Source organism: Callorhinchus milii, unplaced genomic scaffold (genome assembly GCF_018977255.1).
Source record: "Callorhinchus milii isolate IMCB2004 unplaced genomic scaffold, IMCB_Cmil_1.0 Scaffold9, whole genome shotgun sequence".
In the NCBI taxonomy this organism is placed as follows: Eukaryota; Metazoa; Chordata; class Chondrichthyes; order Chimaeriformes; family Callorhinchidae; genus Callorhinchus; species Callorhinchus milii.
This window is the reverse complement of record NW_024704750.1, coordinates 740,558-765,441: the sequence shown is the minus strand read 5'-3', so window position 1 is coordinate 765,441 and position 24,884 is coordinate 740,558. Positions and strand designations below refer to the sequence as shown.

The 24,884-nt window shown below is 41.0% G+C and overlaps 1 protein-coding gene across 1 annotated transcript in view; it reads left to right on the top strand.

The window, feature by feature from the left end:
• The window catches only part of trip11 (thyroid hormone receptor interactor 11), a 34,634-nt gene extending 10,571 nt beyond the window's left edge, over positions 1–24,063 (top strand). Inside the window, 15 exon segments of the mRNA XM_007908529.2 lie at positions 266–628; positions 1,591–1,631; positions 2,374–2,598; positions 2,935–4,252; positions 4,255–6,002; positions 6,674–6,814; positions 7,184–7,377; positions 8,791–8,954; positions 9,925–10,028; positions 12,403–12,502; positions 16,761–16,842; positions 17,036–17,150; positions 17,529–17,654; positions 18,731–18,878; positions 19,376–24,063. Of these exon segments, the coding sequence (XP_007906720.2) occupies positions 266–628; positions 1,591–1,631; positions 2,374–2,598; positions 2,935–4,252; positions 4,255–6,002; positions 6,674–6,814; positions 7,184–7,377; positions 8,791–8,954; positions 9,925–10,028; positions 12,403–12,502; positions 16,761–16,842; positions 17,036–17,150; positions 17,529–17,654; positions 18,731–18,878; positions 19,376–19,590 (5,084 nt within the window). The 3' untranslated portion in view covers positions 19,591–24,063.
• Positions 24,064–24,884: the final 821 nt, after the last annotated feature.

Here is a 24,884-nt window from a genome sequence, read left to right as displayed (position 1 = left end):
GAGGGTGAGGTGATACAATTGACCTATTTAGCCTTGGGTAAAGGAGTGGATAATCTGTCAGTGTGATTTCTCCTGGGATTGAATTCCCTGTTAAACTCGCTGTTGAGCCTTGCATGTCAGTGATGGCTACTTTCCTTCAGGAAAGTCAGAAATTGGCAACAAAAAGAAAAATGTAGTGTTGAAGATAGTGCTTCGTGTTTGCATCTTGACAGATACTAAGGGAATTCAGCCCTGAGAGGTTAAGTTGTATATTTTGAATTTGTAGCTGGAACAGGTGCTGTGCTCCCAGACCATTCAAAACTGCCAGAACTGCAAAGGACGGTAAAACATCTAGAAGATGAATTGGAGGTGAGCAAACACTCTGCAGAAGAGCTGGAAAAGAGAGTTCAGAGCATGCAGGAGGAGCTGGCAGTGGCTGAGCAAGGCCATGTTGGTCTGTCCCAGGAGGGGAAGAGTTCTACGAGCGAGAGCCAGCTTTTGCTGGAGTATGAGAGATTGAAGGTGGAACGTGAGATGATGCAGAATTCTGTGAATGAGCTGCAGATCACCTTGGAGAAGCAGGAAGAACAACTCACAGAAAAACTAGCATTGGAGGCAGAAGTGCTTCATCTGAGGCAGGTTATGGCAGGTACGGTACATTAATTGGTGCAGCCTAATGGTCATCAACTCTACATCCATGCAGAGCTGGGAGAATGTATTTCTTACACATCGATAGCTTGGAAGCGGCTTCCCAGAAGAGTGGAAGCTGCTTGATACTGCAATGAGAAGACTAGGGTTGGTATTTTGGAAAGTTGAGATGCAATGGGCCACCTTCATCTGGACCAGTTTTGTGGAAAGTGAATTGTTTGGGTTTGTAGGTCTCTTACAGGAGTGTGGCTTCCTGTTACATTCTTTTGCTAAAATAACAATCAATTTTATTTCTTTAGTGATAAGTTGCTTTTGAAATTGGTGATTTTACTAAAAATGGGAACCTTTTTTCTTCCTACTTGTTTCCACTAGATTCATTCTATTTTACTGAATCTACTTTTCGTGCAGCACCGTTGAGTATTTGACGGCTTTGTATAATCGATCCTTCCTAAATGTACATTAATAAAATTAAATGCAAGTAAAGCTATTTGCATTGCTAACTTAGCTGATCTTTAACTTGATTCTCTTCAACCGTGCCTTCACCTCCCCTTTCGACTCTCTACCCCCTCCTCGCTCCCTCCCTTCCCTCCCCTCACCCTGACCATTTCCCCCCTGCTCGGGTCCCGACCCAACTGTCCAGCGCCTTGGGACGTCCTCCAGACGTAAAAGGCGCTCTATAAATGCAATCTTGTTGTTTAAATATAAAAATTTCCTGAGTAACTTGTATTCCTTAGTACTGACTTAAGTTTTGCACACAAAATACAGTCAATTCACTATATATATTCTGTGAAGCACTTTGAGACGTCTCAAATGACGTGATAAGGTGCTACATCAAATGCAAGAATTATTATTAATTTTGAACATTCATGTGCCTATTGGCTGAAGGTTGTGACACTGATTATTCGTTTTTATTCCATACTTTACACAGATTTAACATGTTCCCCTTGTCTTTGACTGTTGCAGACGCAGAGAATGAGATAACGAGGCTCAGTAGTACCAGCCAGGTATGTGTCTCCTATTATTTGTGCAATATCAAACATTTTGTGACTAAGTTGAATTTATACGGAATGTTAATGCCATTCTTCAGACTCCAGCAGTGCAGAGAAAAATAAAAGCTGTTCACAGCTGAGATGAAACCACAGCTTTGAGCTGTCATAAATGTTTAAGGCTAAGGCCCTATTCGTTACACAACTGCAATGCATGTATAAGTACAGACCCAAAGGAATAAGAAACTGGTCTAATAAATCACAATTATAAATTGCACCTGAGCGTAATAATTTACTAGGTTGGAAAAAACATTTTTTTATTAATATAGACCTTTGGACTTTACCTTTTATTTTTAGAGTGCAAATCCTTTCCACCTCATTTATTCGAATTGGTATTGAACCTTTGAATAGTACATCTTGTACTATTCCCAGTACATCTTTTCGCATTACCCAATACTGGAGAGTAAACAGGATGTCTGGTGTAAGACTCCAGTGGAAGGGGAGGTGGCAGTAGAAAAGGAGATGGTAAATATTTTTTGGGATTAGTTTTGAGGAAGCTGTGACTGATACCGACAATGTCACTTTTCTTGAAAAGCACGAATGCTACAGTATTTTCAACCCATTTGAATTGTATCCTTTGCTACAATTATGCCTCACGTTTGGTGTCTGAGGTCCACAAGCAGTGCCTGTGTCCTTCAATTAAAATGCTTGATTCTGCTCATCACTATTTAATCTAAAATTTACTTTACTTTAATGCTAGGAAGCCATTCAGGGGGAACCTCAAAATCAGCAGACGATTCAGAGAGAAGAAGTCCTCTTAGCTCAACAGTGTATCCAGGAACCCAGCATCTTGACAGCAGAAGTGGACAAATTAAGGCAAGATTTATTGGCTAAGGAGAATGAGCTGATGGAGCTGTCTATACAGAAGGACACATTACTGACAGAAGTTGAGGAGCTAGATGGGCAGAATCAAGAAGCTACTCAGGTATGACCTACATCATGAAATAGATGTCCTGCTGGCAAGTCTTTGTGCAAACCACCATTCGGTGATGCACCAATGTATACTTTTTTTTTAAATTGGTTCCTTTAGTGTCTTGCCCAATTCTCCTCTCCCCCCACCCCCACACCCTCCGAACCACACACACACACTGAATCACAGCGTGGTTGATATCCACAGCAAATTTTGCTACTTGTGAGTGGACATGTAAGCGCTCTAAGACACTATTGTGCATAAAAGCAATATGTTTTTGTGTAGAAATATTAAACATAGAATTTCATCAGACAATGGCAATATAATATATATTTTTAAAACAATATATAGTATTTGATCACATTGAAAAATCAGCTGGCAAAACAACGACAAGAATCAGAGGAGAAGATCCAGCAGTTGGAGTCCAAACTTCAGACAGCAATAAACCAGTGTTCTGAAGCTGAGGCCAGTAAGGCATCAATGCTGGGGGAGATGGAGGCTCAGAAAGGAAAACTGAACCAGAGCGCCTTTGCACTTAATGACCTACATATGAACATTCAGCAACAAGACAACAATATCAGAGACCTAACCGAGCAGCTAAAGAAAGCACAAGCTCGCAATGCAGACTTGAAGGCTGAAGGCTTGGAGCTGAAGGGAAAGCTACAAAACGCAGAGGCATCGGTAGCCAAATTGGAGTTAACACAGGCGGTTCAGGAAGTACCGGCCGCAGGAAGTCACGTGCACCTACTCAAAGCTAAAGAGGTGGAAATTTCTGAGTTGAGGAAAGAGATTTCAGAATCCAGTCGTTTGAACACTGAGCTACAAACTGAACTTCATGAGATCAAGATTCAAACTAGTAAACTTGACACCGAGAGGAATAATGCCATCATAGCGCTGGATGAGGTTAAGCTGCATCTGCAGGAAGCTGTTGCACACAACGTCATTGTTTCAAAGGAGAGTCACACTTTACTGGAGGCATTGAGATTGGAGAAGAACCAACTGGAAGCTGAATTAAATCGAGCTGAGATAAGGGTGGTTGAAGAAGCTCGAAAATATGAACACACGATCGAAGAGCTGACAAAGGCTCGAAACCTAGATGCTACAGCTTTGCAGAAAGAACATGAACGATTGATTAAGCTGAACCAAGAGAAGCACTTTGAGACTGAAGAATTAAAGCGTAACGCAGAGCAGTTGGAAACCGACCACGAAGAGACCAAAGAGATGCTGAAATCTAGTTTGGAAAGTCAACAGCAGCTGACCGAACTTTTGAAGGAAAAGGAGATCTTTGTTGAGACTCTTAAGGAAAAAAGTCTAGAATTGCAACAGGAACTTAAGAAGACTGCAAAAGCTTTCAAGGAATGTGAATTGCTGAAACAAAACCTTGAAGAGAAAGACAGGCAGTTAAGCACAATGAAAGAAGAAAACAACCATCTCAAAGAAGAAATGGAACGCCTCAGGGACCAACAAAGCCGATCTCAGCCTACTGCTGAGCCCAAAACACTAGATATAATAATAGAGCTCGAGACAGAGATAACTGAGCTCAACAGCAAAAGGAATAGTTTCGAAGAAGAGATAAGGGTTCATAAAAAGACTATAGATGAACAGAACCTCAATCTTTTACAGCTTCAGCGTTCTATACAGGGCCAAGGGAAAGAACGGGATGAAGCCAAGCTCAATATGAGGAAATCATTTCCACGTACGAAAAACTCATTTCTGAAAAAGATGAAGAAATTCGAATTCTTCAAGAATCAATTGACCAAATCCAAACCCGTTTCCAGAGAGCTCTCCCAGAGCCTCCAGCAGGTGTTCCAGTCATTCTTGAAGAAACCAAAGTGCAGACGGTGAACGGGGAAAATGGAAACGAGAAACATGATTTGTCCAAAGTGGAAATTGACCGATTGGTCAATGGAATAAAGGAGAAAGACGTGGAGATAAAAGTGTTGAATGAAAAGAATTTGTCCCTCACAAAAGAGCTGGATCAGTTAACGTATTTGAGAGATGAAGTGGGTAAACTCACTCAGATCATTCAACAGAAAGACTTGGAGATCCAAACACTTCATGCCAGGGTGACAGCAGGGCCCTATATGCAGGTGGGTGCAGATGTTTCTTACTTGCAGCAGCAACTGCAGGCTTATGCCATGGAGAGGGAACAAGTGCTGGCAGTGTTGAATGAGAAGACAAGAGAGAACAGCCAACTCAAGACCGAATACCACCGAATGATGGATATTATAGCTGCCAAGGAAGCTGCCCTTCTGAAGCTGCAGGAGGAGAATCAAAAAATGATCAACAGCTACGAAAACGAAAGTCAAGATATGGTGCGGGAAACTATCCAGAATCTTTCTAGGATTATCCGCGAGAAGGATATCGAGATAGATGCTCTTACCCAGAAGTGCCAAACCCTAGTGACTGTTCTCCAATCCTCTGGAATGGGTTCAGGTGGTGAGTCTGGCTTGGTGAGCAGTAATCAGTTTGAAGAGCTTTTGCAAGAACGTGACAAACTAAAGCAGCAAGTGAAGAAGATGGAGGAGTGGAAGCAGCAGGTGATCACCACTGTTCAAAACATGCAGCACGAGTCCGCTCATCTTCACGACGAACTGCTCAAGCTCCAAGGACGTTTGTCCACAGACGGCGATTGCAACTCTCGGCTTCAGATAGACTACAACAGATTAATTCAGAGTTACGAGCAAAAGGAGAGACGGTTGCAAAGCCTAAGTCGGGAGCTAGCGGAGGTTCAGCAAAGTATTGGGCAGCTCAGCACCACTAAGGAACTTATACTCGAACGTTTGGATGGTGCATCTCCAGAACCACAAATAGTAGGTGCAACCATCGCAGATGTGCTGAACATTCCAGTTGTTTCCAGTGGATTGCCGTCCAAAGAACAGTTGGACCAAATGACAAAGTTGCACCAAGAGATGGAACGTTTGAATAAAGCATTGGAGCAAAAAGATGCCACAGTAAAGGCCCTTCAAGACGACCTCAAATTATGCAGCTCTCAGGCAGCAAACTCTGAAAGTGGAAGGAAGGAACAAGAGGAATCTGCTCTAGAGATGAAACTTATGAAGGAAAAGGCTGAACTACAGAAGTCCTTCAGAGAAAAAGACCTTCTCATCAAATCGAAGAGTGATCAGTTGGCATCGGCGAGTGAAAGCCTGAGGAACCAGACCATTGACAATGAGGTTTTGAAGCAGGCAGTCACTAACCTGAAGGAAAGGATTCTGATTGTGGAGATGGAGATTCGTAAACAGCAGGAGGACAATGATAAAGTTGTAGCCAAGTCGTGTGAAAAGGAATCTGAATTTCGAGCTCTGCAGGAGACGAATATGGAGCTGTCGATGATGTTGAGAGAGAGGGAGTTTGAATCAAACGCAGTGAAGGAAAAGGCCTCTGCGTTAGAAAAGCTGCTCAAGCAGAAGGAAATGGTAAGTCCAACATGTTGGTTGTTTGGCCGGTGTGTATGTATAGATTGCTGTGGAGAAGTGTAATAATCCCTCCAAAAAACAAACAAAAACAATTTAGTCACTCAATCCACGACTGTTTGTGGGACTCTGCTGTGCGCAATTGGCTGCCACGTTTCGCCCACAAAATATACAGTCAGCTCACTTTACAATATATTCTGTAATAAGGCACTATATCAGATGCAAATATTATTATTTAGTGACCTGGTTGCATTTCCTTTGTGCAACAGATTAAAAAAAAAACAGCCTTTCATTAAACGACTCAGGTATTAAAACACATTTAACTTTTATTTTAATGCCAAAGGATCATATTCTTCTTTCAGTTTATATTAGCAATGAAATACTGTATCAAAACTATCTTTGCTGTGTTTGACATCCATACCAAAACACAACAAAAGGGAAATGGGTAAAGGAGGGGTTGCCTAATAATGGGAGCTATACAAAGAAAGTTGTATTCTCTCAGAGAAGTCAACAAAGGAGCTCCATTGCTTATAAATACATTTTATTTAAACGAAAACAAGAAAAATCCCGTCTTACACAAGTAGTTTGCCAACTGAACGTGTTAGTTGTAAACTTGTCATGCCAAAATCTGCACCGAGACTTTAGTTAAATGTGTTTTGTATCTTTTGTTAAAGGGGAAGAGTGGTGAGTTAAATCAGTTGCTCAACGAAGTGAAATCAATGCAGGAGCAAGCGGCCATGTTTCAGCATGAGAGGGACCAAGTTATGCTGGCTCTCAAACAGAAGCAGATGGAGGCTAATGCACTAGTGAACGAGGTAAGAAGTTGTTGAAATTAAATTGAAGCATTATATATTCAGTAAAAATGACTTGCATTTCTGTAGTGTCTTTCACGTAAAATACAAAAGTTGGGTTTCAAATCCGAACCAGATGGGATGAATGATTTTTTTTGTCCAATGGCTAACAAAAATTTTAAACAAGCCAAATTTGAGCAATTTATCCAGCTCCAAAGAAGCCCATTCTAACTGCAGTACAGTCTGCAGTGTAGCATTGTTCATTATCATGATATTACATGGATTGAACTGAAAGGATGGAATGGGATAGGTCTGACTGATTATCAAGCCTAAAGGACACATTAAGCTATTTGCTGACATGTAGCTAGTGCTAACGTTTCCCCTCGTGTGCAGTTACAACACACGCGTGATAAGCAGCAGCGTTTAGACCAAGAGTTGCAGCGCCTACGGAACCACTTGCTGGAAATGGAAGATTCCTACACCAAAGAGGCCTTGGCTTCAGAAGACCGAGAGACGGAGCTGAGAAAGAAGGTTACGTTACTGGGGGAAAAATTGATGTCGTCGTCATCTGCTGTGGAAACCGCTAGGTAGGAAAATCTAAGAATTCCCAGTGTAAAACTACAGAACGATTGGAAATATAGTGAGGGTAGCAAAATCTATTGCTCCTCCATAACCTGAACCACACAAGGGTCAATTCCTGACCAAGGCACATGTTTTGTGTAGTCTGCTCACACCCCAGTCCTCTGCCCCTCACCTTCGGTTAGCTGGCTTGGGTCTTCTGCACGTCCCTCATCCCCTCCACTCCACAATTGGCAGCCGTGCTTTCAGCTGCGCCCGAATCTCTGGAACTCCTTGCATCAATCTCTCCTTTTTGCCCACCTTCAAATCATTTTCCTCTTCGACTGTGCCTTTGGTCACCTTTCCTCCCTTTCTGTCTCGGTGTAGAGTCAGGTTAAGCGAACAGCCATGCTGTTAAGTTCTCTTAGTTGGTACCCAAGGGGAGGGTGATATATAAATGCAAGTTGTATTTCTGAAAACATACATCTCTACACAACAATGACAACAAAATTACATTTGTATAGCGCCTTTCTCGTCGAGAGGATGTCCCAAGGCGCTGGACAGACAGAGTTACGGACCCGAGCTGAGGGGGGAGGACAGGGGGGGACGCAGGGAGATCAAAAGCATGGTCGAAGAGGAGGGTCTTGAGTTGGGTCGTGAAGGTGGTTAGGGAGGGGCCGAGACGGAGGGACTACGGGATGGAGTTCTAGAGGTTGGGTGCAGAGTGGCGGAAGGCCCGCCCACCGATAGTGGGGCGAGCAAGGCGGGGACATGAAGCAGGCCGGAACCCGCTGAGCGGAGGGAGCGAACACGGTGATAGGGGGTAAGGAAGTCGGGGTGGTAGGGGGTTAGGAGGTCAGAGAGGTAGGGGAGAGCAAGACAGTGGAGGGCTTTGAAGGTGAGGATCAGGATCTTGAACTGTATCCTCTGTGTGATGGGTAGTCAGTTGAGTTGGGCGAGGATGGGGGGGGTGATATGGTCGCAGAGCCAAGTGCGGGAGAGGACATGGACTGCAGAATTCTGGATGATCTGCAGCCTGTGGAGGAAGGAGTTGGGGAGGCCGACAAGCAGTGAGTTTGCGTAGTCGAGCTTCGATGTAATGAAAGAGTGTGTGAGGGTTTCGGCGACATTTTTATAGAGGAAAAGGCCATGTATGCAACAGAGTTGGAGAAACATCAGAAGGCTATAGTGTCGGAGCCGGCCGACGTTGCGGAGGTGGGGGAAGGCAGAGCGGGTCATGGAGCAGGTGTGGGGTAGAAAGGATAGTTGAGGATCAAACAAGACCCCAAGGTTCCAACAACAACTTGCATTTATATGGCTCCCCTCATCCAGGATAACGTCTCAGAGCACTAATATGTGATTTAAGAATGTATAAGCCTGGGATTGCTGTATATCTTGTAGAAATCTGGGCTAGTCGTGTGGCATTCTTTCCCTCTCAACAGCCACCAGGCCAGCCTGCAGGTGGAGTCTTTGCAGGAGCAGCTCCAGACCATTGCACGTCAGAGAGACGAGGCACTGCTGCAATTACACACGTCTCAGGAACAAGTCAAGCAGTACGCAATGTCACTGACCAACCTGCAGATGGTGATAGAGCAGTTCCAACAGGGTGAGTCACTCCGCTGTCCGGATGTGGCAGCATTTGGTGACTGATCTAAAAGCAGTTAGTAAATTAATAAGTAAATATAAATAAATCAATTTTAAAAAAATTAAAAAAGCAGTTTCGCCCACAAAATATACAGTCAATTCACTTTACAGTGTATTCTTTGAAACACTTTGAGACGTCTAAAAGACGTGAAAAGCGCTATATCAAATGCAAGGATTATTATTATATTATTATTAATCGTCTGCTTCATGAGCCCTAATCAGAAAAAGTCACACCCGGATTATTAACCCATCTTCCAAAGCCGGTAGCGCAGTTGATTGAAAATTGAAATGAGAAGGTTCTGGGCTCAAACCTCTGAGGGATGTGGGTAGAGATGCATTGTTAATTGATTATTTAATGAATTATGAATTCTTGCATTTTGTCTAAGAATTACTGTAAATATCTTAGTTATGCGAGCATTTTGAATAAAAAAGACTTAAAGAAATTTAGAAAGTTCTTTCCTATGCCGATTCCAGTACCTTGTACCTTCGAGATACTGTACTTGGGATAACTAGTCAGCTCTGGTGAATAGTCATTTGGACTATTTCCCTTAGAGTGATGAGTTATCAGTTTCACTTGCATATGCTTTATCTGTTGGCTAAATACACTTGGTCATGCATGCTCTGAAATCACGAGTTAGTTTGTGGTACCATCACTTGGGTCATTCATTAGCCTGTCCAACAGTGTGTCAGTATTGTTTTAAACCTCTGCATTCATACTGAATTGATAATAAAGTCCTGATGGAACCACTTTCTCAAGGTGGTCTTGACAATTGGGTTCAAGTGTGAATCACATTGACCCTGCTCCAATTCAGACTGCACCATTTCATGGCGATTGGCTGTAAGCATAACACAATGTAAACGTCATGCCTCACTTTGTGTTTAAGTCAATGTATATATTCCTCCGCTAATCTGATAGTTATGCATTTTTATAGAGGAAAAGGCCATGTATGCAACAGAGTTGGAGAAACATCAGAAAGATACAGCAGAGTGGAAAAATAAGGCAATCGAACTTGAGGATATGGTTGTGGATCTACAGGTAAGAGATTGATGATGGTTTTGTCTTTGAATATTTTCCTCTTGTGTTCAGCCACCTATACATTTGGAGAAGTCAAGTGAGGTAAAGTTACTAACCATAAACATTATTGTCAGTATTTATTGCATGAACTAGTGGTTCATTTATGTTCTGTTCAGAGGTGCCATAGTCTGGCACTGAATGCTTTGTGTTGTCAGGAACAGAGGCTGTGGTCAATGTACTTTATCAACTTTGAGTGTGTCTCTTTAAAGAATAAATCTTAGACCTCGTAAATGCTGATAATAGATCTTGCATTTGAAATTCATGCTTATCACATCGTCAGTGTCTCAACGGCTTCAGAGCATTTACTGTCAAGTGAAGTGACTGTGTGTTTGTAGGCAAACAAATTGATATGTACATGTAAGATGGTGGTCAAAGCTTGTCACTTAAGGACAGTACGTACCCAAACCTTGACTATTAGTTTCACAGTAAGTTTCAATGGGTTTGTTAAAGCCCTAGTCTGAATCCATCCCATCCAAGGCTGCTGAAAGCCTTCTCATTCTTTACATCTCCTAAAGGTGTAGATGCAATGAGCCTGGGCATAGTCTATGTTCCCTGTAGGCGTGGATCCACCACACAGATTGGCTCTCGCTGTTAACACTATCCAGGAAGTGCACCAGCCAAATTTCAATTATTTTGAAGTAATAGTGCTAACATCTGCATTGAATTTGACCCAACTTAGTGGTTTACCTCGAAAGAGTAACTTTGTCTTTGCAGCTAATTACCTAAACCCAAATCTGCACAATAAATGTTCCTCTTGTCTTCCAAGCTATACATTGTTTCACAACATTCTTTTTGTGGTTGTAAATATTTGTATCATGGTAGCAAAAGGCTTATGGTCACATATATTTCACAACAAACAATGCTAAGTGTTCTGTAGGTCGACTGTAGTTAAGCCAAGTAGTCATTGCAAGGTTATTACAGTTGTGTTATCTAACTGAAGAGGTATGTAAATGTGCAATAAAATCTCCTGAATTAGGTTGTTAGGAGATTAGATTTGATTAAGTCTGTAGTTGACTTATGGGACCTTCCTTATTTGTGTGTTAATGATCCACCAAGCACTGAATCTTGGCTGTGAAACCAAAGATTATGGAGCTTCACTGCCTTAGCAGGTCTCTACCCCTTGGTCCAACATCAAACCAGTTGAATCCATCACTACCATAATATTTGAAGAAGGAAGTTGTTAATCTTATCACTACTGTACTGGATGTGACTTGTGCTTTTTCCAGCTACAATTTTAAATTACAGCATAGAAGCCCCTTTGGCCCAACAAGTCTATGTTGGTGCTTGCTCTTCCACTGGAATAACCCTTTCTGATCTAATTCCAAACTCCCTATAACTTTTTATACTGCTACTCCAACTTAGTATTGGAATAGTGACTTTAGTGGGTTTTGTTTCAGTGTAAATTGTCCTGGTAAAAGGCTTTTGCATGCCATATGATTCATTGGTAATATGATGTCCACATTTCTAATATCCAAGCAAATGTAAATTTCAGCATTGGTTTTAAATTTTACAGTATAGCAGAAGAGGCCATTCTGGCCCTTCGAAAAATGTAGAAAAGGGTTGAGAATTTTAAAATAAATAATTGTGTGGTTGTATTAGAATGAAATACCTTCTGGTGCGTTGAAGATGAGAATTGGTGTGAGGTGAAAGTCTCTCACTGCTAGCTGTAAAAGTCTTGAGCGCGTTTGGAGTAATCTTAAAACATATAAAGCCAATGTGGGTTAATAACAGTTTAACAAAAGTTAGTAAATATGACTGGTGTGAGACTGAAATATTTTGAGGATGTGTAACTGTTGCCCTTTGTCAAGTTAGCAGATAGTACTTATTGGTTTTTATTCTCCTGAGATTGCTAAATCAGGTGTCAAAATAATTTTAATATAAGAATTTCACACAGTGTTTTGAGACGTGTTCCTGACATGAAAGGCTATAGCATACACCCTGTAAATTATATTCTAATTTGGTGCAGTTGAGAAATCATTGAGAAATTAAGCATTGGAATTTGTGTTTGGATTAAGGTCCTTTATAATAATAATAATCCTTGCATTTTATAAAGCGCCTTATCGCAGCAACAACAAAATTACATTTGTAAAGCTCCTTTCACGTCAGGAGGACGTCATTGAGACGTCTCAAAGCACTTCACAGTATATATTGTAAAGTGAATGGCCTGAGTATTTTGTGGGTGAAACATACTTCTGAGCTGTGTGTGGATCAGGTATGTTCATGTCATTCCAGATTTTGGTCGTATTACTGCACCAATTTCAAGTTGTTCAAATTGAAGCCATTTTCTGATGGTTTTTTCATCCTTTTGTTCTTAATCACTTTCTTCCTGTGGCAGCAACATCTGGATGAGGCAAATGCTGCTCTAGATTCCGCATCAAGACTTACTGAGCAGATGGATCTGAAAGAGGAGCAGCTCAAAGAGCTTAAGAACCAAGGTAATGACTTGTTTCATTGCATTTGAGCTGGAGAGGGACAATTATGTAACACAGTATCTGTATATAGTTTGGGAGGCAATAATACGTCAAGCGACTGCCAGGATGGTGGAAGGCAAACTAGAAGGACCTAGTTTGGTCATCTTTCTCCGAGCAAATTCTTAGGTTCTTATCTGCAAAAAGGTTGTATCGCAGAACAGTTTGCATATTTACAGTAATGCTTAAATCCCAGAGTGTGACTATAATAAGTAAAAATTGAAAACATACAATGTCTTGGCCTTTTAGTCTTGATTAAAAATGTTGAAGTAGTTCAAAGCATTAGAATATCTCTGACACTGCTATCTGATACAGCATTTGTTGTGATGGCCAAACAGCTGTCTGCTGTGCATGGAGCTGCTTAAAGGAGAGTGTCAGTTAGATTAACTTTAAAGACTGAACATTAATCTAAACCTAAGCTTCCCAACAAATTATTTACACCTCTGCCTGGGAATACTACTACCACAACGTGAAGCAAATCAAAGGTAGTGCAGTGGTTGAAAGAAAAATGACAAAAGTATTGTATTTTAATAGCACTTTGTATGTCAAAACACCTCGAAGTGCTTTACAGTAATTATCGAATTCAGTTGATGTGTTAGGTAGGCAAATGTGGCAGAGTTTTATGTACAGTAAGGTCCCATGAACGACCAATTTGTCTGGAGGACTGCTGGCCAGAGCACAGAAACAAACGCCCTTCTCTTCTCAGTGCTGCATCGAAATTTCAGTGTAGACTTGAACCTTCAACTATCTGGCATTGCACTAAAAGGGGTCAAATTTAAATACTTTATTTGTCCTTGCATACTAGGTTTTTCTTTAGAGTGTGTTTTAAGTGTCTCTGTTATAGTCTCTCTAAACTGTACGTACTGATAGATTGTGCTTTTATTTTATTTGCTTGGTAAGTGTAAGGGTCCACAACGCTTGACTGCCTATTATATTTACATCCTTCATTTAATCCTGTATCGCATATGCTTGTGCATCTGTTTCACATCCCTACCAGGGATAATATTTTATGTGCTAGTGCGTGTAGCTTGATTTCCTGCTTTATGGTAAATGTATTTCTGTGTCCCAAACAGTAAGACAAAGTAGTTATTTCTGTATTGTGTTTGTTCAAAACACATTACTGCAGAGAAGCAATAGGTTCTCCCTGAGGCAGGTTGTAAAGCCATTTAATAATCAGTCCAACAGATTTTAATTTTTCTTTTTGGAGGGATTATTACCCCTGGAAAGCAATCCACCCATCTATTAATAACCGTGTTCCTACTTGTTGCTAGGTAAACAGAGGCATGTAGAGGAAGTAAAGAAACTTGCCTAACATTTCACCCCACCCAGGAATCTAACCCGGGTTCTCTTTCTTGCGAGGCGAGTGTGCTAACTACTACGCTACGGGACTCTACTTGATTAATAAATTATAATCCCAGTATGGGTAAAACGAACAAAAGCCCCTGTGTTCAGCGAATTAATTACTGGCAGAAAATTTGTGATTTGTGGTTCTCAAATACTGAGTGCTTTGAGGCATAGAGTTCACATACAAACAGAACCTACGTCAGGAGAATAGATTGTGAATTTCCCTCTTGTAGGTAGGTCTCCACTTTTTTTAAAGCACTGAATGACCTCAATATTTCATGTTTGGTTTAAGAGATTGGTGCCTTCATTTTAGGTTTTGAGTGGGATGATGTGGAGGGCGAGGCAAGTTTGCTTAACAACAGAAATAGCTTGAACTAACATAACTGATAGTTAACCTGCAGATTCCCAGCACTACATCTGGATTACTAACAGCAAAGGCTGATTCTGAAAGCATTTGTTTTTGGCCCTTGCGTAGTGAAGAACTGCCAGCACAAAAAAATGTTCTTATCAAGAGAATAACAATGTTCTGTGTGTTAATCCTTTGGGTATAAACTTTCTTTGCAGCTTTCAAAAGTACACAGAGTAGAGGGACATTCTCAGCACAGGCCTGAACTTCTTAAAGATGCATTGCAAGGGTTCGATGGAATCCCAGAGCTCTTTTGAGATCTCCGCACCACCCAAACCCTGTCTGATGTCCACTTAGCACAGAATCTTTCATTCAAAGGGAAATAAAACAAAATAATAAAAAATAAGACTATTATCCAATGACACGGTAGTGGATTCATTAACAGGTGTTGATATGCATTTGCAATGTTGCCGAGCTACACTTTCACAATTCCAGTGATGTTGAGACTCACAGTGGATTTGGATAGTTGAAATGTAATTTACTTCAGTGAAGCTTGGCTGTCTTCAGGTGTTAGAGTAGACGTATCCAGAATGTACATGGGCTCCTTGATTTAAATTTTTCTGCTGCATTGAAGGTCCACCATGATAAGTCTATGATTTATTTTTACGTGTGTCGAAGTGAACTCCATTACAGGTGCTCCATTGGACTGAAGTGAAGTAGTGAAATAAAATAACTGTCCTTGAAAGTTGGTGTTTCTTGTTGCTATTGGAAAAATGTTATTTTGGCCATAAACTGGCAGTTTTTTTAATTCAATATTTGTCCAGAAATTGATTTACTACCAATGGTTATCATAAGTGTTTGCAGAGGAACATTGATTTTAGGTTTGAGCAAATTACTTATTTATCTGAGCCAATTCAGGGTTAATACTGTATTGTATATGTTTTACAGTTATTAATGAGGAGAAATTATTAATGTGTCCTATAGATAGGTATTTCAAGTCAGCTTTTTTTTAGGTTACTCATCTGCCTTTTGACTCATGCTTGTTCAATGACATTATCTGTTTTATAATAAATAATGTATATTTTCCACTGCTTAAGGCATTTCATTGCTGGTGAGGTTTTCCGCACAATTCTGCTTTTTTCTGCTTCATTTACTTGGCTTATGATCTGAGTCTGATTACTCAATGGTAAAATATTCATTGAACACAAACACTTGACTAGCCAAAAAAAAAGTTTGAGGAGAGGATAAGAGAGTCAAAACTAACAGGAATATGGAGCTTACACTGAACTCACGTTCATGTCCTGTCATTTTCAATTACTTTCCTAGTAAACTAGACTTCAGCAAAATCTGATGAAATAGCCATAATAATTAAAATTCCCTGCCTTTTGCGTCTTTTCCTGCTGATTAAGGTGTGTCTTGCCCTTGATGCTTTTTGCAGATAAGAATGTTCTGAGTGGTTTAATGGTGCTCCCAAGGACAATTGTTTTTAAAAATTGCCCAATTGACAATATATCTTGTAGGTCTACATTTTCTCAGAACCAGGTTTAAGATGCCTTAACATCATCCGCTCTTTCCTACACCAGGTTCTATCGGTGCCTCCCTGTTGTCAATTTGGTTTGACCGTAAATAATTTCACCATCTTAGCTTTCTTTTCCCAAGCCTTTAATGTCACAAGCTCTCGGCTCTATTGATGTTTGCATTGATTTTGGAATTTGTGGAGTCAGTATTTTTAAAGAGCTATTTTTCTATGAGTGGGAGTCAGAGAAATGAAACGAAAACCACCTGCCTTTTTGATATTGGCAAACTCTTTGATAGACTTTCAGGGAAAGCTGCATCCTTTGGTTGAGATCGACTTAATTTGTAGACAGTTGTCTGAAATGTGTGTTTCTGACCTTCCTAATAACTTTGGCATTCTCTGAAGTTGAGCGAGATTCAGAAAACCTTGAGAAATCTTTAAGCACCGAGAGCTGACTATACTGTTGTATAGTAGATTTTTTAAAATCGTGCCCTGCATTAAAGAATGCTGTTCCCTAATTTTAAAAGTGGTGGATTGAACTATGAAAGGTCCCATTTTTATTCTTGCATGTAATCACTACCAACTATACCATCTGTTTTTTGCCCAATGTCCTGAATGAGCAAAAAATTGTTTTTTTTCATATTAACTTGAACTTACAAGTTTATAAATTAAGTAGGACGTTAACTTTGCATGTAAAGTCACTTTAATATTAGAGCAGTTACCTTAATTGGTATCACTGATGGCATATATTGTCTTCGAGTATTTTGGGGGGAAATCTTGCCAGTATTATGGTGGTACAGATACAACAAAAGCAACTTGCATTTTTTAGATAACTTGAATGTTGTGGATACTGCCTTCCCTCATATTGTTTGGTAAAACTGGCTTCCAGTCTGCACTTTGGTCTTGTATGTGTATATACTGTCTGAAGGAAAATTAGTCAGTTCTTCTCAGAAACCGGTTTATAGGTTGTAACTTTGACAAATCTGCTTCTGTATAAAGTTTGTGTATTTCTACTGCAGTTGGGGTCCAAAATGACTTGTTGGAAGACTCTCAGAACAAGCTGATGAACCTGCTGAACAACAGCGAAGGCAAGATAGACAAGTGAGCCCGATTCTCTTCTCTTTTTCATTTGTAATGAAATTAATGGATCGGTTGCTCATTTTGACACTTTAAAGTGCTGCACAATGCAAATTTATCTTGCGGTGAGGAGGCCGAATGGGTGACAACTGGTTAGAATGTGGATTCACCGGGTCCCATTTAGATGTCAGTAATAAACTTCCGCTCCTCCTTAAAGGGTCCTGATGAGGAATCTGTTTGTGGGTTATTTCCACACTCCAAAGAACAAACGCAACGAAGCATTGAGGTTGGTGTGCAGTGTCCTGGGGCTACAGAAAGAAGAGTATAGTCAGGTATGAGCAGAGCTGGTTCCAGGCCTTTTCCTGCACTTACTGAGGGACACTGTTATAAACTCTTAATTTGCTTTCATGAAACTGATTCCTCTTGGTCTCTGATCTGTATCTGTCGCTCGATTGTACTTTAAGCAGTTGGGTGCAGTGACTTTGTGCCACTTAGAGAATGAGCAGAAACTTGATTCAATCAATTTTCATTCAATTTCCAAGCTGCCTGAGAGATGGCCTACATGTACAGAGTCACTGCACTTGACACCTTTAATCTTTGAAACCATGGAGATTTGTGAAGTAATAAGGTGCTATCTTTTTTAAAAAAAGAAGTAAGATCGTTGTGTAATAGTAATAGTAATAGCACCTTCTGTGCTGCTTTATTCTCAGCTCCTGAACAGTGAGAGCCGTGCTGCCAGTGGATGGATGAGTTGGCTTGGTGCTGGGAGAGGCAGTGGGACCCAGAGCGTCCCAACCACTCCCCAGAGACCAAACCACAATACAATCTTCAACAGTGTAAGTTCTGCCATTTTATTCCTATTTCCCCAAATATTCTGGCTTCATGGACAATAAAAAAAAGTAAGGGAAAAGAACTGGAGAATGGGATTAAAGTAGAAAGCTCCTGTGCAGGGGGAGGCGAGGTAGAATAAGCTCATTGGCTGCCAAATAAACAGTCAATTCACTTTACAGTATATTCCTTGAAGTGATTTGAGACTTCTCAGTGATGTGATAAGGCACTGTATGAAATGCAATTATTATTAGTAGTAGTATCATTGGCATAATAGACTAATTGGCTTCTTTCTGTGAGGTAAATTACCTGATTCTTCATCCCTCCCTTCCAACAACAACAACAAGATTCCATTTATTGAGCGCCTTTCATGTCGGAAGGACGTCCCAAGGCGCTGTACAGTTGGGTCAGGACCCGAGCAGGGGGGAAATGGTCAGGGTGAGGGGAGGGAGGGAGCGAGGAGGGGGTAGAGAGTCGAGAGGGGAGCTGAAGGCACGGTCAAAGAGAAAGGTCTTGAGACCGGCCTTGAAGGAGGAAAGGGAGGAGGCGGCGAAGGCACTGGGGGATGGAGTTCCAGAGCCTCGGGGCTGAGAGGCTGAAGGCCCGGCCACCGATGGTAGGGCGGTTGGGGCGGGGGATGTGGAGCAGACCGGAGCCAGAGGAACGGAGGGTACGGGCAGGTAAGTAGGGGGATAGTAGGTCAGAGAGGTAGGAGGGAGCGAGGCCGTGAGTGGCCTTGTAGGTGAGGTTGAGGATCTTGAATTCGATCCTCTGGGGGATGGGGAGCTAGCGGAGGCGAGTGAGGGTGAGGGCGAGGGTGAGGGCGAGGGTGGGAGTGATGTGGTCTCGGTGTCTGGTGCGGGACAGTACACGAGCTGCAGAGTTCTGAATGACCTGCAGTGTGGAGGGAGGGCCGGGAAGGCCGCGAGGAGAGAGTTCCCATAGTCCAGCCTTGAGGTGATAAAGGCGTGGACCAGAGTTTCCTAAGAGTAGAAGCACTTTGCAGAGGTACCATGTAATATGAAATCTATTGTATTGAATGTTAGAATTATTTATTTATTCAGAGTTGTTTCTTGCCTTGCAGTCCTTCTCTGAAATGTTCGTGAAGTTCCTGGAAACGGAATCCCGTCCTTCCCTCCCTCCCCCTAAGCTGCCGGTGTATGATGTTAACTCACTCGGGCCAACCTCTGACATTAACAAGCCGCCCGGCACCTTGAGCAGTCGTGCAGCAGGTATGGCAAACAGAGTTTATGCTGTTGCGCTCACACTGTTACCTCTGCTGCTTGTAGCATAGTATTGCATAAAACACAGTACCATTCCATTTAATTTGCTGACGTTATTCACTTAAAATGTTTGCCAGTTTTTTTTTTGTTGTGTGAAATTGTGTGCTTCTGGACATTCAGCTGGATGTTTGTTGGGAAAACAAAATGAAACAGACCAGCCAAATAGAGTGCAATGGCCTTTTCCAGCCATGTATATTCCAAAACAATTCCAGTACCCTGCCAACGTTTTCTGCTCTGAATGTTTAATTGGTCATCAATCCACGACTGTTTGTGGGATACTGCTGTGCGCAATTGGCTGCCGCGTTTCACCCACAAAATACAGTCACTACACTTTACAACATATTCAGTGAAGCGCTTTGCAACTTCTCAACAACGTGATAAGGCTATATATCAAATGCAAGGATTATTATTGATGTCACGACTAATGCTGTTGATTTTATTGACAGGGGCAACAGGAGCATTTAAAAGGCCTGAAATAAATCCTTTCCTGGCGCCACGTTCCGCAGCCGTCCCTCTGATCAACCCGGCTTCCTCGAGTGCAGGCGGGTCTGCACATCTCCTCATGAAACCCATCTCCAGCGCTCTGCCCACCTTCACGCCCCTACCAGTGTCTTCTGATTCCAGTGCGGGGGCAGTACTTAAAGACCTCCTCAAACAATAAAGGAATTGGGAGCAAGTCACTACAGCACTTTAAAGTGAATTGACACTACAGACTAACCCAGCACACAGAGGCCTTCGACAACATCTAGACTCATCAAGTACCATTTACATATTGTAGATGTGCATACTTCACTCAGACAAGATGAGCCACAACTGCAAGAACCCTTGGGGGCACGAGGGGGAGAGTCACATGGGCATCTCCTAGTCAGCCAGATGGAAGTTGTACATATTTTACGGCTACTGGATATCTGGTGGTGATATTTAAGCTTAACTACCTACCGATGCCAGTGTTGTTGAATTTGTTTCAGAATCCCATTATGAACGGTATTTATACCTATTGTGTTTGAGGGCATTGGCTGTACAGTGTTCAATGCATTTCCACCACTGAGTAGAGTTCTACTCAGAACATATTCAGTATCTGAGGTTACCTCAACGAGAGTGACTTTTGCATTTCCTTTTACAATCTGATGTCTGCAATGTTAGTAAAAGCTCTTTCATTCTCTCTCTCTCCCAAGACCTTAATTTTATGGCCCATTGGTTTTGCTGTGACTTATTTTCCCCGAGATTGGGGAACAATGAGGGATAACTTCATCCCAAAGATTGAAATGTCTGACTTAAGCCTTTTAAGCATGCATGTCAATCCTGAATACGAATTTAAATAGACTACAATTGCAATTTTAACTTATTTTCCTGCCCCCCCCCCCTCCAAACCCCCCCAAATATCACGGGTGGTGCTAATGAACTCAAGCAGACACCCCAGATTGCTGGATGATTACATACTAAAACACATTTTGTTTTGAGGCACGGCTTAACGATTTTTAGACGTGCAATGAAGGCTTGAAACAAATGTGTTGTCTTAACGTTGACGATGACATTTGTACCAATTAATGTCGTGGCCATAAGCCCCAACACCTGCCGTAAGCATCGTCTTTTTGTCATTGAAAATGCCACAAAAGTTTATGTTGGGCACCGACATTGACCTGGTGTGAACCCTTTGAGGCACAACACAGTTGCCTATTGGGTGTCAGAGATGGGAGTCTTGCTGCCCACTGTGATAGAACTCAGTGACTCCTGTAGATATTTTAGATGTATTGTAAAAAAAAAGTAGCAATTTTTCAATTATGCTTGCAGAATGATAACCTTGGTTTATTTAATGCATTTGATGCTGGTTAATGCCATGAAATCTCTACCTTGTATATGGATGGTGTGGGTTTGGTGGTCTATTGGTCCACCATAGTTTCTGTTGTAATTGTCATACTCCGGAATGCAGATTGCTCGTTATCCGAGCCGTGTTGGTGGTATGTTGTTTTATTTATAATCTCGCTGCATCAGTGAGAGAGGACAGTTGCTCTCCACATCCAGCAAAGCTCTCGTATAGAAATTGTTCACTTTTCCTTTGCTTGTATTCCATTTGACGGTACATTAAAGTGCAGTCATTTAAGCCTGTGATCCTTCCCAGCTCAAAGCATTGACGTCTCTTTGACGTATTGAAATCCACTGTTGGAAAACGTCTGATTTTTATTTGCAAATGCTGGCAAGCTATTTAATAAAATTATTCAGGGTTCTTTAGATGTTCCCAAAAAGAAAATGTGTTTTGAAATCACAATATAATTGAAAGTAATCCTCGCAGATATATCACAACATTTGAGCATATTTTATTCCAGTTGTGCTAGAGTTCCTTCCGAACGATTGTGTGATTTATGTAACAGAATTGGCTTTGAGTTGAGAAGACAATACACCAGTCTCTCCTCAAGAAAGTAATTCGCCAACAGTCTGGGTCCTCTCCCCGAGGATTAGTTGTTCTTCAAATATAAACACTTTTGTGTTTTTCACCTACATTATCACCATGGAGGAGTACTTATGAAGAGTAGCAGAGACTAGATTCCGATTGATGCTTGCTGTACAGTCTAATAACAACAAACCATCCCTGCAGTTTCAGAACAGAGCCCACAGCTCAGCAGTGTGACTGACTTCCATTTCCACACCAGTTATTTTCACTGACAGCCAATTTAATGTCTCGTGATTTCACTCCTTTGCTTTAATTATCGTCTTGCATTTAATGTCGTGCCTTCCATGTAAAGTATTTCACAAGTTTTACTGTATATTTTAGAAGGCTTTTCTTACACACACACACACCTTATTCTTTGGAAATGCATCTCACCTTTACTTGGCACCTGGATAGAACCATATCCCAGTTTGAGTCACCCTTTTAAGGAAAAAAATGTTAAAAACAGTTAGATTTTTTTTTGGGGTGTGGGGGTTCTATCCGGCACCTTTGTCATTTTCTTTTTAATTACATTCAAAATGAGATTGAATGTTGCAAGTACTCACCTTTCCTTAGTTTTTGTGGCTTTGTATTTCTTGCTTCATTTCCCTAAAAGTCACAAATTACGAGCATGGGTTTCCACTCCACTTGCTTTTCTCTTTGCTAATCCCATCTCCGAGGCTTCAGCTGAATTTGTAAAGAGAATGTGAATGGCCTCTGAGCCAAAAGAGGGCCATCTCTAGCGCTGATCAAAGACGAGTTGTCTAGGTGGTCCTGAATCTGTATTTCTTCTGCATTTGTGCTTCCAGCAGCATCAAAAACTTATCTTTTGCATAGAAATAAATTTATGGGACAGCTGTAGAGTGTCTCTGGAACTAAGAACCTAGAAGATTTGCTGCACTTCATTTTAGCAGAGTGTGGCGGGTTAGGGGGGCTCTGAGATTAGGGTCCCAAAACCATCCTGTTATAGGATATTGCCCTGAAATCATTTCAAAAGTTATTTACTAAATTGCTGCTGCTCAAGTGTTCATATATATTGTCGCTACAATTTATTTTGTGGGTGAAGTACATCGGTTTCAAATCACTATTGTGTTGATTAACCTTTTCTCATGTAGGGCTTTTGTTTCCATTAATTTTGAGGTTTTATGGCAATAAAATCACTTGGATGTTCATCTCCATGTACATCTGATGAAATCTGTGCATGTTGACTTATGTTTTTTGTTAACTCTACCACAGTATTTACTTTGTGTGGAAAGCCTGAAAGTAATGTGTAACTTAACATTGATATAGTGCATGTGGAGCAGGCCATAGTGCAATCATTCCTCCCCTGTTAGCTTTTCCTGAAGTGACGACTATAGAACCAAGTCTAAATGGGATAGTCTGAGTGGTGCAATAGTTTGGAGTACTTCTGACATCTGCGTTAAGTCCCAATTTGAAAGACAATTTTTCTCAGACTGCGGTATGAGTAGATTGTCTCTTCAGTTCCATGACCTTACAATCCACAAAGTGCTGTTTTATACTGATTTGAATAGTCTCGCATAGGAAACACAGGAATGATTAGTTGGGAAATGGAAATTGGTGCGGCATTAGTGAGCTTTTCTGTTTGTCATTTCGCTCAAAGAAGAAAACACAATTTGGGGCACACTTCATTTTTGAAAAAAAAATCGAAATGTGTTTAAAGTTCTGCTGTGCTGCAACCAATGTGGAGATGTAAAGTTTTCAACCTTCACAACTATCTGGTGAAATGCCTACATTGATTAGGCAAGAGGAAGATTCTCTGAGTCCCTGCCACTGAACAGCCATTATAACTGGACAAGTAGCAAACCAAGAAAGATCAACTTTTGAGTTCCAGCTCTTAAGTGGAGCTGTTACAAAGCTGCACAATAGTATGACTGAGTTTAGAAATGAACACTAAATAATTAAGATTTAAAGTGCACAGAGAAGAAGTCTGTTAAATATCCAGTTTGAGGGCAGGAGGTGGAAATCAAAAGAGTTTTATAGGAGCTCTGAACTGTATCAAATCCATGTTATGCTTGAGCTGAAATACGTAATGTCTCCACTCAATGTGGAAAGTGGAACTTTTATTTCTCTTGATTTTTTTCCTATTGAGAGACGTTGTGTGGGAAAGAATTTAAATGATTGTTTTGTTTCTACACGGCTTGCCATTTTCTAACTTATCCAAACTCTCAAACATATCGTCTGACTTATGCATACATTATTTGATGTAAAGAAAAGCTTTTAAAGAGTTTTACTAGAATGTTCAACTTTATCCTTTGAATCTAATGTCAAAAGATTATTTTGCCACACACAAAAAGATGAAAAAAATCTTTAGTTTATCAATCTGCAATGGTAGTGCAGTGCAATATGAAACAGTTGAATTATCTTGGGTGAGGAACAAAGTGCATTAATCACATTTAAATTATTGGAAGTTAGTAATACATCGTTCTAACGGGCATTAACAAATGGGTTGTAGGATGTGTGCATAGTGATTCCAAGTTATGTAAAACCTAATGAAGTTCTTACAAAACTGCCATTACACTTTTTGTTTAGATTCTAAGTGTGTTCTGTTTGACCATGTTTCATTGCATAGTGCCATGAGCTATTTCTGATGTTATAGAGTGATGCACAATTTGTTCCGATTGGAACGTGAAGCAACCAATGTTTCTTTCCTCTGAAGAATGAAAATATTAAATATTAATTTACATACTATCTCCTGAATTTGCCTCTGCTTTCTGTGTTTTTAGATGTCATGAAGTGTAGTTATTGCTGACAATATTCCTACCTAGAGCTGAAACTGGTACAAAAGGTGAAGGTTAGTTTTATCTACAGAAAGTGGCTCGGAAAAGATCATTGGTTAAAGGGCAATGATTCGGCAGTTCGTAAGCAAAATTGGGAACAGGAAGGCGTCTGTATTGGACAATACCATCATCAGGTAATGAACCAGTTAAACCTAGAAGGAAGGAGAGACTGAAATGGACTAAAAATGGCACTTAAAAATATAATCCTGGCATTTGAGACGTCTGATCATTGGTCTGGAAGACGTGAAAAGCACTATATCAAATGTAAGGATTATTATTTGATATTGTTCTTTATCACATTTTCAACATCTCAAAGCGCTTCGCGGTCGAAGAGGAAAATCTTCTGGTGTGATTTGAAGACTGGCAAAGAGGGGCAAGTCGGAGGGATTGAGGCAAAAAGTTAGAGATTTGGGGCGTAGTGGCTGAAGAGATGACCATCAATGGTGGAGCGGAGGGGATGAGGGAAGTGCAGAAGATCTGAGCTCGCTGAGTTAAGGGGCAGGTAGTGGAGTGGGGTGTGAAACAGCACAAAGCTTGTCTGTGTACAACAAAACGGTGGTTATGTATACCTTGTGCTGGCACTAGTCTTTTTACAAACAAAACCTTTCAAGGTGAGTGTGAAATGATTTTATTTGTGGGTATGTATGAGCTTCTCTATTGCACCTGTCTTTGTGACAGCTTACATTGGATGAATTCCACCATTCTTTCAACAACTTTCACCGCAGGGAATTT